The sequence below is a fragment of the Scatophagus argus genome, chromosome 5 (genome assembly GCF_020382885.2).
Source record: "Scatophagus argus isolate fScaArg1 chromosome 5, fScaArg1.pri, whole genome shotgun sequence".
NCBI lineage: Eukaryota > Metazoa > Chordata > Actinopteri > Scatophagidae > Scatophagus > Scatophagus argus.
In genome coordinates this window covers 10,449,797-10,464,561 of record NC_058497.1, presented here as the reverse complement: position 1 = coordinate 10,464,561, position 14,765 = coordinate 10,449,797, and the positions used below count along the sequence as shown (strand labels likewise).

The 14,765-nt window shown below is 38.6% G+C and overlaps 1 protein-coding gene across 1 annotated transcript; it reads left to right on the top strand.

The window, feature by feature from the left end:
• Positions 1-372: 372 nt before the first annotated feature.
• On the top strand, positions 373-9,025 carry LOC124059365 (acetylcholinesterase-like). The gene is made up of 10 exons (XM_046389304.1): positions 373-499; positions 1,431-1,736; positions 2,991-3,219; positions 3,571-3,703; positions 3,806-3,957; positions 4,919-5,105; positions 5,473-5,783; positions 6,450-6,659; positions 6,754-6,911; positions 7,607-9,025. Exons 2-10 carry the CDS (start codon positions 1,439-1,441, stop codon positions 7,699-7,701), a joined length of 1,773 nt encoding a protein of 590 aa, XP_046245260.1. The 5' UTR covers positions 373-499; positions 1,431-1,438; the 3' UTR covers positions 7,702-9,025.
• Positions 9,026-14,765: the final 5,740 nt, after the last annotated feature.

Here is a 14,765-nt window from a genome sequence, read left to right as displayed (position 1 = left end):
TCTGATTTATCTTGTGACCCTTTGGAGGCTGCCCGTCCAGTGGGTAGGTACCACTGGACTAATCAGATGATAAGGTAAATAAAATCATTTCCACCATAGCCCAGTAAAGGATGACATTTCAGTTAAATTCTTTAAATGCTTTTGTATTTCTGGTTTAATGAAGTCATGTACCAATTTTAGTCTCGGTTTTATGCAGAGCTTTTACTTTTGATCATTGTCATTGTGCTGACAATACTTTCACTACAGGTAGTAGAAATAAACATTATTATTATCATTATTATTATTATTATTATTATTATTATTATTATTAGTAGTAGTAGTAGTAGTAGTAGTAGTAGTAGTAGTAGTAGTAGTAGTGTTATCTGGCTTCATGCGTTATTATGGGTGGCGGACAGGCCCAGCCCAGCAGACGCTGCACAGATTCCGTACACGCCTTCTTCACCCCCTCAGTTCTGGGTCCTTATTCACTCCAGCTAGACTCAAACTGCTAACTGACAAGGTAAGATGTCGGGCTTTTTATGAATTACTACTGGCAAATCACTATTAGGATATGTGTTTGTTTAATAGTCATTGGCATTCATCTTTGAGTGAGCGCGTCTCCCTTCACTGCGTAAGGAGACGGCGCGCCTTCTTAAATTCAGCTGTACGCGCTTTTACTCCGGAAACTTGACATTTGTTAAGCGTTTATCTTTGTAAAGGGGCTCCACGAGTCAGCTGCACGCATGCAATCACTTTCCTTATTTGCTTATTGTTTTCAAATGTTTAAGGATTATAATGAGACGCTTCTAAAGAAACGCACTTGCCGTGGGAATGACCCTGTAAGGCTATCTCTCTCTCTCTCACACACACACACGCACACACACACAGCGCAGTATTTGGTTGTATTTTCCGAGGAATTGGACATTTGCTCCACAGTTTGCCAAAGGCATGGGCTGAATGCAGATGCCCGGTAGCAGTTGCTGTACTGCATGGTTGATATGGAAAGGCACGCTGGTATTTTCCGCAAGCTTTAACAGTCCTGAGTCTAATTATACAGCATCCAAACTTTGACCATATCTTATACAGTCACAGAAATTAATATAATTAAACCTGGTCCTTGATACTTGACCCCAGTTCATTAAAGTGCATGATTACCGTCATTAATTTGTACTAAACTCTATCTTTACTTTACTGTTTAATCGATTAATCAAAAGTAAACTATGGAAGTAAAAAGGAAAAGCCTGAAAAGTATTTGCAGTATAGGGAATTGAGGGTACCACAGCACAGACAAAGCTTGGAAATGCTAAACTGGTGTACAAAAGTAGAAACTTCTCTGTGATGAATATCGAGAGTTAAGGGCAAGTTGAGGGCAACCGTGCTGGTGAAATATTATCATAATAAATAAACAATATTTAAATCTAATAGGTTTCATTTAACTTTTGTCCCCCCAGGATTTTCAATGGCGACAGTCTCCGCTACAAACTTTGTGCTTCTTTTTCTGTTGTCTTATTTCCTGTCTGCATCGCCTGCCTCTCAAGATGACCTTACAATCAGTACTAAGCATGGAGTGATTAAGGGGAAGTTGCTCTCAGTGTCGGGCGGTGATGTTAGAGCATTTCTTGGAATTCCTTATGGAAAACCTCCTCTGGGTAAACTGCGATTCAGAGCTCCAGAGCCAGTAGAGGCATGGCAAGGGGTGAGGGATGCCATCAAATTTCCAAATTGCTGCTACCAGATGCCTGATACACTTTATCCAGGTAGGATACATGCTCACATGAATGGACACAGTTCATACATATAGCCACTGTACATGTGCCAGGAATCATTTAAAGTGTTGTGAGTTAAATCCCTGCCAAAAAGAGGCCCACTAATTAAAACACACAGCCATTGTTTGATGATTGTTTGGGACTATATGGAGCCACCAATGTCCCAAAATATATACATTTTTAATGTTTTTGTTTGGAACAAAATTTGATCTTTGTTCATACCCATTATTATCATTGTGTGCAAACCACAACAGTGAAATGTTTTTTTTACACAAGTAACTATCTTGTGAGAAAAGATAATTTAGTAGTAGAAGAAAAAAATGTTTTATTTTCAGGACATGTACTGGATGAGGATTCTTATGATGCCGAGTATTTTGAATCACTCTCTAGTTAATCATTATCCACTTGATGTAGAATAATTACCATTAATCAAAGACCACTGAGTAGTGACTTGCAGGTTTTTTGTTGTCAGCTAGATAACATGTCTTGCAAAACAAGTAGCAAAGGATTTTATCGCAGTGCTGTGTAGTGTTAATGTACATCAAGATGTGCTTTCCTATAATGGTGGGAAGAAGCCCAAATGCAGAAGTTTGAGCAGTCAAATTTTGGCCGGATGCTCTTCTTATGTGTAGTACTCCAAGCCTGACCTTTCATGACTTTACTATGACATCATCATTATTTATCAGACTCTGGCAAGGCTAGTTCAGGTCCACAGAAAACATCACACTTTGCCTCTTCATGCAAAAGATAAACTACCCCTTAAAGTTGAAACTTTAAGTTGCAGATTTAAATCAGACCCTAATGTCCGCTGTGTCTAATTATACACATTCACGCATACACAAAGTGAATTTGATATAGGCCTAGACCCCCACCCAAGAGAAGAATTGGGATGGGTCATGGATGCTTAGCTATTTATTCACACAGCCACCTGTCAGGGGTTGCTTGGAAGCAAGCTACAAACAGTGGCAGGGATATATACAGAGGAGATGCCCAAAACATAAGGCATATAAACATGTGACAACATAGATAGATAGAAATTTATTTATTTACTGCCTCAGTTAATATGTGACTCAGAATATATTGCTTGCAACTGTCATAATGAACTTAAACTTTCTCATGTTATACACTAAAGATCAGAAGGAATCGAGATAAGACAAGATAAGACGTACTGTAATGCATCAGTTGCTGCATTACAGTACAAATCAGTCTTCACTGACGTTTGTCTTTATGGATGGTACTTTCCAGGATTCCAAGGTGCAGAGATGTGGAACCCAAACACTCCTCAGAGTGAAGACTGTCTGTACCTAAATGTCTGGTCCCCTCGTTTCAACAAAAGCCAGCCTCTCACTCCTGTTCCTGTCCTTGTCTGGATCTACGGAGGCGGGTTCTCTGTAGGAACGTCCTCTCTTGACATTTATGATGGTCGCTTCTTGAGTCATTCTGAAGGTGTTGTTGTGGTATCAATGAATTACAGGTAAAGAGTAAAGTAAACAAAGAAATACAATAAACTGTCAGTAATGGGTGCTATAGTGACTGTATGGAACTAGAAACTCCTTTGTGATTAGCAATGAGGAGAATCTTAGAGCAGGTTTTAGGTGATTAAAAGCTGATAGCAGGTTTGAGCGCATTATGCCAAGCAAAGAAATTTATGAAAAAAAACAAACAAACAAACAAAAAAAAAAAAAATCACAGTATCACTATGTTCACAACACTTCTGTTCACTGATAAAGATTACTGTGGAATCTGCAAGTGTAGTGTAGAATTTATTTCCAATTACTTTTTTTTAATCTTTTGTCAACTCTTTTCTCTTCTTGTGTTATGACAGACTCGGACCTTTGGGTTTTCTGTCTCTTCCTGACAACAAGAACGTCCGTGGAAACGCAGCCCTGCTGGACCAGCGCTTAGCCCTCCAATGGGTAGCCAATAATATTGCTGCTTTTGGAGGTGATCCTTCAAAGGTAAAACAGTTTTGTCCTGTATGCTAAAATCTTGACATTTGTTTCACTTGGATAAACGACAATGAAACAAGCTGTTGGCTTGTTATTTGTTGTTGTTTTCAGGTGACTTTGTTTGGAGAGAGCGCTGGATCGGCATCTGTGGGCTTCCACCTGCTCTCACCAGGCAGCCATGGTCTCTTTAAAAGGGCTGTGATGCAAAGTGGTTCTCCAAATGCACCCTGGGCCACAGTTAGCCAGGCTGCGGCCTGGAGCAGGTAGGGAGTACTAATTCAGTCATTTTTAAATTGGTCTATTTAGTCTCTTTTTTTACTCCCTCCATCACTCAAGTGAATATGTGAACATGAACGTGACAGGCAAACGCCGCTCCCCATTGCTTTTGAATGGCCTCTGGCTAAGAATTCAGATCAGGTCAAAGCAAAAACAAATGCTGTAAACGTGTTCAACACACAAGTAATTGAGCCCCAGTACAAAGTGCCCTCGTCAGTATTTCAGCCAGCAAGTGATATCAGCCCTCTATTAAAAAGTACAAGCTAAATTTGCCCACGACTTATCCAAGGCATCTGCTATCTATCCCACGAGTGATGAGTGGACATTTAATACAATAGATCAAAGTACAATCTGGGAGTGTTGCAGTCCTAATGATAAGATAAAACTGGCCAAGGTGATTCCATAGAGTAATTTTCTAATGCTGCCGCTTGAAAGATATTTATTTTATTTTGTATGTATTGGACAGAATGTTTTTTAAGACTTAGCCATAATTTGTTCAGTAAATTACTGTGTAATTAAATTTAAAAAAGAAGCAATTCTTTGCCTCCTATTTTAACGAAAACATATTAAAATGGTGACTTCAAAACCAAGGCACGTCCTGAATCATAATTTTTGTGTTTTTTGTCTCACTGATTGTTTGAAGCTGAAGCATTAAATGAAAAGGACAGATGTTTTGTCATAATCAGTTAGTCTTCATGAAAATAAAATTTCATTCACACAAATGGGGACCTACAGTGTTAAAGTATTTAATATCTTTCCACGAGGACCAGCGTCATGTGTGTCCTGGTGACCATGGATATATACATATGATGCTTGATTAAAGATTCTGAGTACATTGGTTCCATTTCTCATTGGTTTGCACTCTTTCATCCACAAACATCTGCCTTTCCCACCCTTGTTATCCCATTCTCAGCTGTCACTCTCTTTGCTTGCCTTGTCCACATCCAGGTCCAAGAAGCTGGCAGCTTTACTAGGGTGTCCCACATCTGATCCAGCTAATCTGGAAGCCTGTCTGCAGCAGGCTGATCCTCAGAAAATTACAGCGAGGCAATTTGATGTTCTCGAGCAGACTACACTCTTAGGCATGGCTTTTGCCCCCGTTGTTGATGGGGACTTCCTTCCAGATGATGTCGAAGTAGGTGTAGGTGTGTGTGTGTGTGTGTGTGTTTGTCTATCTCTGTGTAAATAGGTGTGAATGTGCCTATTGAACCTGAAATATATGTTTATTTTATGCAGAAGTTTTTATGCATAAGTTAAGGGGGGGTTAAGTGCCTTTCTCAAGGGCACATCAACATAACTCCACCACACCCAAATTTTTCCTGCCAGCTCGGGTGAAATCGAACCACAAGCCACTTCTCAAACCTCTAAGCCACGACTGCCCCCAGGTTTCATTGATGTAGTGTTATTTGTTTTCGTCTTGTACTTTTAAGTATTATTTAAATCTTTCATTTGAAACATGCCTTGCATCACAAACGCCAAACGATTTTTGTTTTTCACTGCAGTTGCTGCTGAGTACTGGTAACCTCCCAAAGAAAGAGTTGATGTTAGGCTTAAATAAGGACGAAGGGACCTACTTTTTAATGTATGGAGCGCCTGGATTTAACATCACTGGTGAGAGTCTCATCACCAGGAATGAGTACCTGAAAGGAGTGGACCTTACAATGGCTGATGTCGAAGATGTCACAAAAGAAACAACCATTTTCGAGTATACTGATTGGACAGATGAGAACAACAGGATAAAAAATCGTGACTTACTGAGTAAGCTGGTTGGAGATCAACTGTTCTTTTGTCCTGTGCTAGAGTTTGCTTACAGGTAAGGAACACTTAGGACTTTTGATGATTTGGTCTTACGGTTAGATGACCACAAACGTCGATGGTTAAAATGTTATATCTGGACAGAGAAGGATAATTTTGGTCTTTTAACTATGTGGCATGGTGAAACAAGCAAGTTTAGAGCTATTAAAAGGTCAAAAGTAATGTGTAATCGTAGTGAAAGTAAAATATAACTTTGGTCTGTAACCTGAAATTTAGACCAAAAACAGAAAATAATAAGGGTGCTGTTGGTGGGGTCATATTGTTCCAGCACAATAGTTGCACTTGTAAATGTCCATTTTACATCTTTTTCAACACATTTATAATTTTTCAAGTCAGTCATAGTAGTATCTTTTATATATGTCCTTTAACTTGACCTTTTGAGCAAGTCACATTACATTTCACAACGCAGTACATATCCTGGAATTTTTTAAATCCTTGGTTTAGATACAGATGAGAAAGTGAAATACAATAATAGGTCCGGTTTAAGTAATTCATTCAGTTTGAAGTAGTGATGTGTCATGAATGTCGTGAATGAGGTGGCTCAGTTAGCTGTTATCCTCAAGAATAATAACAGTCACTTCTCATTTTGTAGTGGCTATTACATTCTGTATGTTTGTGTTTTATTTTCTTAAATTAACCTTGAGTATTAACATTTTTTCCCCAGGTACTCACAACATGGTGGTAAGACCTTCCTTTATCTTTTTGACCACCGTTCATCTGTCAATCTTTGGCCAGAGTGGATGGGCGTCATGCACGCCTATGAGATAGAATTTGTCTTTGGATTGCCTCTGGATGCAACCCTGGGGTACACAAAGAATGAAGTGAACATGACCAAGAAGTTCATGAAACACTGGGCCAACTTTGCCCGAACAGGGTACGAATAATCAGTCAGACAATCAGTTACCCAAGCTGTGTGAGAACCCCCATGACATTGTTGATTTGTCTTAATTGACTCTTCTTTTTGTCAGGAATCCAGGCACTGATGGAGCTAAATGGCCTGTGTTCATCCCTGAACAGCAAGAGTATGTCACTCTGAACTACAACCATCCAGAACAAAAGAGGATGATGAGAGCTAAAGAGTGTCACCTCTGGAACAAATTAATTCCTAAAATCGAGAAAGTATCAGGTTAGACTCTCACAAACATTCACACATCTATCTGCCTGCCTTATACATGGTATACGCTAAAGCTACCCAAAGTGGGGGCACACGGGTCAAAGTTGGCCTGCCTGGTTCGATTTAGGTCTGTCAGATGTTTCTCTGGGAAAAAATAAATGAATAATTAATGGTGTATACAGACACACTCACACATACAGAGAACTCTATGCAGTTATCTGTCGTAGGAGGATTTGCGTCAGGCACTGCCGGGGAAGTGTTTTGTCTCATACAGCCAATGGAAAATATTTGTATCCGGGCTCGCTGCCCCCTCTGCTTCAGCACAGTTCTGGTGGTCTGAGCGGGAGGAGAGGAGGGTTGGTCGTCACTTTACTGAATACACACAGGGTGAATAATATTCAAACACCTGTCCAGTGAAGTCACACACCTTGCATATCTACACATGTAGAATTGTTGGTCTACTGTGTGCCATCAATTCTCCACCTTCATCTATTAACCAAACTATGCCATGTAAAAAGAGGTTTCTCATAAGACTGATCATTCAGTCTTATCTTTTAAGGTAAGTTTTTCTCGAAAATGACAGGAGATTTGAAAAAAAAAAAAAACTGAACTAGACCCATACATGTACACATAAGTACAAATTAGCTTACTTTAATACAATCCTTCTGTGAATTATTACAAGTCTTTGTTTTCCTTTTACTCCACAGATGATCTGCAGATTTGTGCTAACAAAAATGGAATAACACTCCACTCTAACTACATGTTCCTGCTCATTCTATTGGCTGTAACTTTAATCTTCTAAAGGAGTGAAGAAGCCTCCCTGGGCTGTACTGTTTCATACAGCCTGCAACAGTTTACAAAGAACAGTAGACAGACAGAATGAACAAAACTTTGTCTTTACCACTATGGTAAACATTTTATGAATGCAAGTCAAATAAACTGATTTTTACTATATTAAGTGTGCAGTTTATATAAAAAGGAAGAAATGCTCCAAATTACATTACACTAAAATTACATTATCTGTATCAATTGACAGGATAAAATAATTTTATGCTTTATCATGAACCTTTGTTGCAACTGTTGCTACCGTGACCAGCATTCGTGATGATTGTTTCAAATTCAGAGATGTAGCTGCGAACATGTCAGCATGTCTTTTTACTATCTTTCTTTTTTCTTACATGTGTTGATACTGTACACTATACAACCAAGCCAAATGGTGCTTCTGAGATTTTTCACTTGTGCTTACATGTTAAGCCTTTCTTTCAAATGTGTATATATGGTGATTATAAAGTGAATGCAGACTAATAAAAATGTTTGAGTGGATTCATATTGGACAAAACAGAGATTAGTTTGTAATGTATGACTTCAAACTGTCAGATTTTGGGATCTGAAACTGATTTTCAGCCTGCAGGAAATGCTGACACCTGCCAACAAGGAATGCCCTGGGTATGTATTCATGTACTGATCAGCAAAAACCATATAATGATGACCCAAGATATGACTACAAAGTTGATATAAACTGTGGCATTCTTTAAATCAGGAAGATGTATTTTTTGCTCTATGTCAACTGACACACGTTTGGTTAAACACACAACCACAAAAATGTTTCTGCTTCATCCATGTTGTACAGAGAGTTGTACAGCATTATTCCTAGTTTGAAAATTTAAAATTAGATAAAAAAAAAATCAATAATCAAGAAATTTTAACAGGTGTATAATTAGCAGCTTGTTTGAATTTAAATGTTCTTTTCACTTTTTGCATCATCCTGCACAAGAAAACACTTTTTCTAAGTGCAATATGGCCAGTCAGCCCTGCGTTACATGTGATATTGAACAACAAAAAGATTTTTGTACACATATGATCTGTAGTGTTATTGTGAACAATCTGACAGCTGCCATTAGTACTTGCTGAATGTATTTATTCTTGTCACTGGAAGTGTTTCACAGTTTAGCCTGCTATGTTGTTGTTCTTCACTCTGTCACTGAAGACAGTAATGTGATAATAAACAGTGTCGCTGAGCGAAGGTCGGTGTTGATACAAAAAGCTAATGAGATGTTGGAGGGAATGAACTGTTTTAGTTGAATGACCTTGAATCTGGTGCAACAAAGATTGTGTGTGCCTATGAAGGGTTGCGTATTTTAACTTGTCTTTATTTATATATATATATATATTTATCTATATATATTTTTCTATATATATATTTATTTTTGTCATCATCTGTTTGGATCTTTATCCTTCCCCACCACAAACACACACACACACACAACTTACTCCTTTGACCTTTTAAAGTGACACCCCTGCACTGCTCACAGGATGTGGTGTATGTGCCTATGTCTGACACTGCCAAAGGAAAGGGAGGGAAATAAGATACATACTGAGAGCAGGAAAGTTGAGGAGGGAGTATATTTGGCAAAGGTGGTCTGTTGAGACATGACCGCTGGCATTATCAGCGACATCTCTGCGCACTTGTTTCTGAAAACGTTTGGTATTTCTAAGAGAGAATCACATTGTCTTCAATGCGCCTCATCCATAATGGATGAAGATAAAGACAGTGAGGTTGGGCAAGTGGGAGGGTGAGAGAAACTAAGAGGAAGAAAGAGAGAGAGAAGAAGATGATGAAGACTACAAAGAAAAAAGGGCAGCAAAAGGAATCTCTATAAACGATAATAAAGAAGTCTTTGAAGATACAGTACAGGATTCATTTCAGCATGGGAAACTTCTGTGTGCTAAGTCAAGGTACTCCTCTCTTGCCATGACCGCAGGGATCAAGAAAAGCTAAAAATTACAAAAAAATGCAGAAAACTGCTTAACCTTTATCATCATCCCTGAAGCGGGAAACAAACTGTGTCACAGTAGGGCTTTTGTCCTTTGCTGCATCTGATCTGTGTCTTGGTGCTCCACCACATGCTGGACAGGTACGTAGGTAGCATGGCAATCGCCAAAGCAGTTTTGTCCTAGGGATCTTTCCAAAACCACAAAAAATATTGGATTAATTTTCATATCATTCTTAGACCAGTAGATAAGAGCAGCAGACCAGCAGAGAAAAGGTGGGGCAGCTGTGGCTCATGTGCAAGAGCAGCTCAAGCCTTAATTGTGCCAAATTGCTGGATTGCTAAGCCAGTACTACATTGGTGTGTTGATGGATCAATGAAAGACATTATGAAGTGCCTTGTTTTGCTAACATAGAAAAGTAATATCCAATAGCACAGTATAGCTAATTTTGTAGCCAGTCAGGAAGCAAAGGTGTATGGACAGAGAAATGTACTAAAAAAAAAACAAAAGGAAAAAAAAATGCAGCAGTCAGCATGCAGATTTCCATTTGTAGACGCCACGCCAATATTTGAAACTCGCTCATCACAGTCAAAGGTGCCTCTGGTGTCTAATAATGTTTGGACTTGGAGAAGGTCTATTCTAGCAGAATATAGGATTTCACCTTTATAAACTCTGAAATAACTGTTCACTATTGTAGAAAGGACTCTCAAACTGTATGATTTATGCTTCTCTCTCTCTCTCTCAGTCCAGCAGCTCCCGTATAATAATAACACTAGTTTCATCACCAAATTATACATTTTTATTTTATTTATTTATATTTTTTTTGGAACAAGGAACAGCTGCTTCACAGGAGTCTAGTTGTTTTGACTCATGTCAGTGCCACCTTTAAGTTCTCAGACACGACACTTTGACAGATATCAGGGGTGAGCTGTGATTAATGCACATGACAGTGACAGCTTCACTAATTAAGAGTACAAAACCTCCCACTGTGAGTCAAGTGAAATTACTCTTACCAATCCAGGAATATAAGGCAGACAACTTGTGGGGCGTTTTCAAGAAAAGTGCAGTCCTTTAAAAAAGGTACCTATTCCAAACAAAAAAAACATTTGAAACACTGCAAGAATTTTGATTTTCAGTGGAAATATTTCTTAACCTTTTTCTTCCTCAGTATTGATGGTCACTGAGCTACTGCTATTAATGCCCCCTAGCTGGATGTGAAGCTGGCAAATCAGTATCATCATTTTAACAAACTCTCCAATACTTCATGACTTTTCATTATGCTGTTATAGTCCTTTTAGGGTTTAATTTTATTGTCTTTTTTCTCCCTCACCAGTCATTTTATGGTAGTTAAGTCCTTTATGTGTCTACTTAATGATGTGTCTTGGATGTTGAACTATGCTGTAACTGATTTGATCATCATGAGCTGACATTGCTTTACAATGAAAAGATTTCAGGAGCATGGAAGGGAGAGGCTCTTGCTTATTTGGGTCAAGTTACAAGCTCAGGCAGTGAATTCGCATCCACTGCAAATGGCTCCTCATCTCAGAAATGGTTTCACTCCGAGGTACTGACACTATTGCAGCAGTAGTGAATGAAACATTTGTGAACTTCCGCAGATGAAGAGTTATAGAGAGAAAGAAAAGAGACAGAAAGAGGTAAAGCTTCAGCATCAAATACACGACACGGCAAAGATCTGAATTTGGTGATCTTATAAGAATAATTCTTCAGATCAACAGATCAAAAGTGATGAACACTTATGTTCAGCTATGAAAGTCAAATGCAAAAAAACACAGAGCCTGCATAGCCTTGGTGTATTTTCAACAAACAAAAAAGAAAAAAGAAAAAAAATTGATTATCTTCGGGAGGACATTTTACCATGGCCATGATGCCAATGAAAAATCAGTACTCTATTGGTTAATCCTATAACAAAAAAGCATTTAAGACATCCCCTTGAGTTAACCAGAAATTACTATTTAACACCACAACAAAGTGAGAATGAGTCTGACCTCGCCTGTCAGTTGAGACTGAGGCACCCATCATTCAAATGGGACAGGTGATTAGGGGAAGGACAAATTCAGACAGCTAAAGAGAAACAGAAAGAAAAACGGAAGTACAGGAACAGTTGGTCACGAGCTGTAGTGAAGTGGGAGAGCAGGAAAATGATGGTGGGAGGAGGATGAGAAATTAGGGATACAACAGCAGTGTGAAGAAGATTCAAAAACAGAAGGGGCGAGAAACAGATTGAGTTAGTGAAGGGAATAGCTGACGGGCACAGAAAGAGAAAATGAAGGGATAAAGAGAGGGAGGATGACTCGTTCTCATGCAGACCAAGAAACAAACACAAAAGTCTGGGAAAGAAAGAAAAAAAAATTGATAAAGGGATACACAGAGAGGGTAATGAAAGACTGAAAACTTTCAAAATGAGAAGGGATTTAGTGACACTGAACGATACAAAAACAGGCAGCCGGCTTTCATCAGGCTACTGATGAGTGGAAGCAGAGAAATATAATAGCATTATTCCATGGAAATTTAAAAAGGTCCTGGAAATGTTTTTTGAAAGCATTTTTATGCACACTATATGGTTTCTCATAAGGCTTGGGGATAATTTTTGGGCATGCAGAGGTAAAAAATAAACAACTTTATCTGAAAGTGGACGTGAAGCATCTCATTTGCCTGATTTCAACTCTTCCCTCACCTCAGTCTTCTCACACTCAATCACCCTCAAGGACATATGTTCACAATTTAAAAAGAACAGTGCTTTTGTGTTGTGCTGGGTTGTGTACACACACAAAATAATAATACTAGCCAGCTTGTTTGTGAAGTATTCTTCTGCAGGATGGAGCAAGTAAGCTGAGGTGGATATGCTACAGCTCACAATATAATATAAGCATTTCTCTTTCTCTCTTCCTCTCTTTAGGGACATTTGAATAATGAACTTCTAGTGTGTTCATGTTTTTGTATTTCCATGAATTTGTATGAGAAGTGGAAGCAGCATTACAGGGATTTATGGGGCAGAAATTGAGTGTAATATTTGCAGAGATTAATATAATATTCATAACTATGTTTTCAGTAGTGTGTAATCACCTGAAACTGAGAATCACTGTGATGGAAATAAAGTGAAAATAAAGTCTTTTTAAGGATATACAAAGAAGAAAGCTTGAAAAGGAGGAAAAGAAGCTTCCATGCACTCTTACGATGGTCCCTAACTTCAGCTCATTTTTGAGATTACTGTCAAATTGCACAGTGACAGACTTCACTCTGGGATGCCTCTTTTATTGGAAAACTGATGACCATCTTCTTCTTTTTTTTCTTTAACCTAAAGCTTCTTTGTTTACATTCTCACACATCTGCAACATGACAAGCCCTGCTGTTGTTTCCCATTTGCACTGTGCAAACAGAAACTACTTGCTTTTGGTACAAAAGAAAACATATGAATCTGATGATCATGATCCAAGAACTGAACTTAAATGGGACACCATTTTCATATAATTTCTAAACAGATTATTGCACATCAGAGAACTTGCCAATGAGTTCATTCTGCTGATTCTGGCAAGGCTTGAATGAGGTCTGTATGTTTAGATTTGAGTCATTACTCTGAGAAGGGGTGCTGTAACATTTGTGATACATTGTGTGAACTGGTTAACAGATCTGCGGAGGGGGAGGGCTGTGGAGAATATTACTGCCGTAATTTGCAGTTTTTGGTATCTGTTCAGAGCACATTATCTATCCTACTGTACAGTAATTGGCTTGGCCATATGTCCAAAGTTTATAGAGAGAGAGAGAGCTTGTCACACATACTTGTTGCCTGTGTGGAGATGCTGTGGGTGCATTGCACCACAGGACACGCATTAGAGCAACACAACGGAAGATACGATACTTGCATGATTAGAGGCTCCGCCATGTCGGAGCCTTGCAGGCTGCTGTGCAAATGGCAGTGTAAGTTCATCGCATGAACTGTGTCCTAATGTGTCAGACACAACCTGCTCTGCTGCTAGATTATTTTTAATGACCTCTCAAGGGTTTCAAATTGAGGAGAACTAAGGGTAAAACAAATATTAGTCTCCTAGTGCATTCCCACATAAAAGAAGGAAGGAGAAAGGTAAGATGACCCAGTGAGGTCAGTCAGACATGGGACCAGAGTCATGCATCATATTATAGATATTAAATTGGTTTGCTTTGTGTGATTTCTATTTGTGGAAATTAGCCATCTTCCTAAATTGAGGGAAAATAGACTCCATTTTCTCCTCTTTGCAGCTTTGGCTTAATGAGAACAGATGAAGGTGTGCGTCACTGAAAGGTACGTGGAGATGAATGGGATGATAAAGAATAAAACTGTAGGACATTCAGGGATGGACCGTCCTTGTCAATTGTCATTGAGTGACAAGTGAAGGTGAGGAAAGAATTAATCATGTACACAATGAAGTGGTGCATAAATGATCAAGTAGCAGTGTGATGGATGTTTGGGGTCAAACATTTAATCAGTGAGTGGAGTATGAATTATTTTTCTTGTTTTTTTACATGTGTGTAGAGAAAAATGAAGTAGGTGAAATCCCTCTGCTGCTGTGGTTGTATAAGGTACCAATGTGTGCTGTTTATTTGCCACCAGTGGAAGACTGTTGGTGTAAGGACCACTGTAGCCTTTAGCGGCTGCAAGCTAGACCTGGGTTTTAGGTCATGTTAAATTCATGATCAGATTAATATTACTGCCCTATTTAAATCAGTTAATCCCCAAACCACTGCATAGTGACAGGGATGTGCTTCGTCTGTCTCACCTTACATATTATAAGTGTACATTGTACACTTGTACATGTACATTATTGCTGGGATTGTGTTTGCTGTTCTCCTTTCTTGAAAACCTGTAATATTCTGCCTGCATGAATTCTGGTTACTCAAATTCCTTATATTTTTATTTCAACATTTCAGTATTTATTTTCTATTACAAATGCATTCTCATTACTTTGTTGTATTTTGTAAAACTCCTCGCATCTATGCTCACTCACGGCAATTTAAATCATGTGCTTTGTTCTTTTTGCTTTGCATATTTAGGTCTTTTCATTTCTTCAATAGGTAATTTGTTAATTTTGGTCTTTCTCT

Coding starts and splice junctions, on each gene's coding strand:
- LOC124059365 (XM_046389304.1), top strand. CDS start 1,439: ATGGCGACAGTCTCCGCTACAAACTTTGTGCTTCTTTTTCTGTTGTCT. Junction 3,220..3,570: donor GTGGTATCAATGAATTACAG/GTAAAGAGTAAA, acceptor GTGTTATGACAG/ACTCGGACCTTTGGGTTTTC. Junction 5,784..6,449: donor GTGCTAGAGTTTGCTTACAG/GTAAGGAACACT, acceptor TTTTTTCCCCAG/GTACTCACAACATGGTGGTA.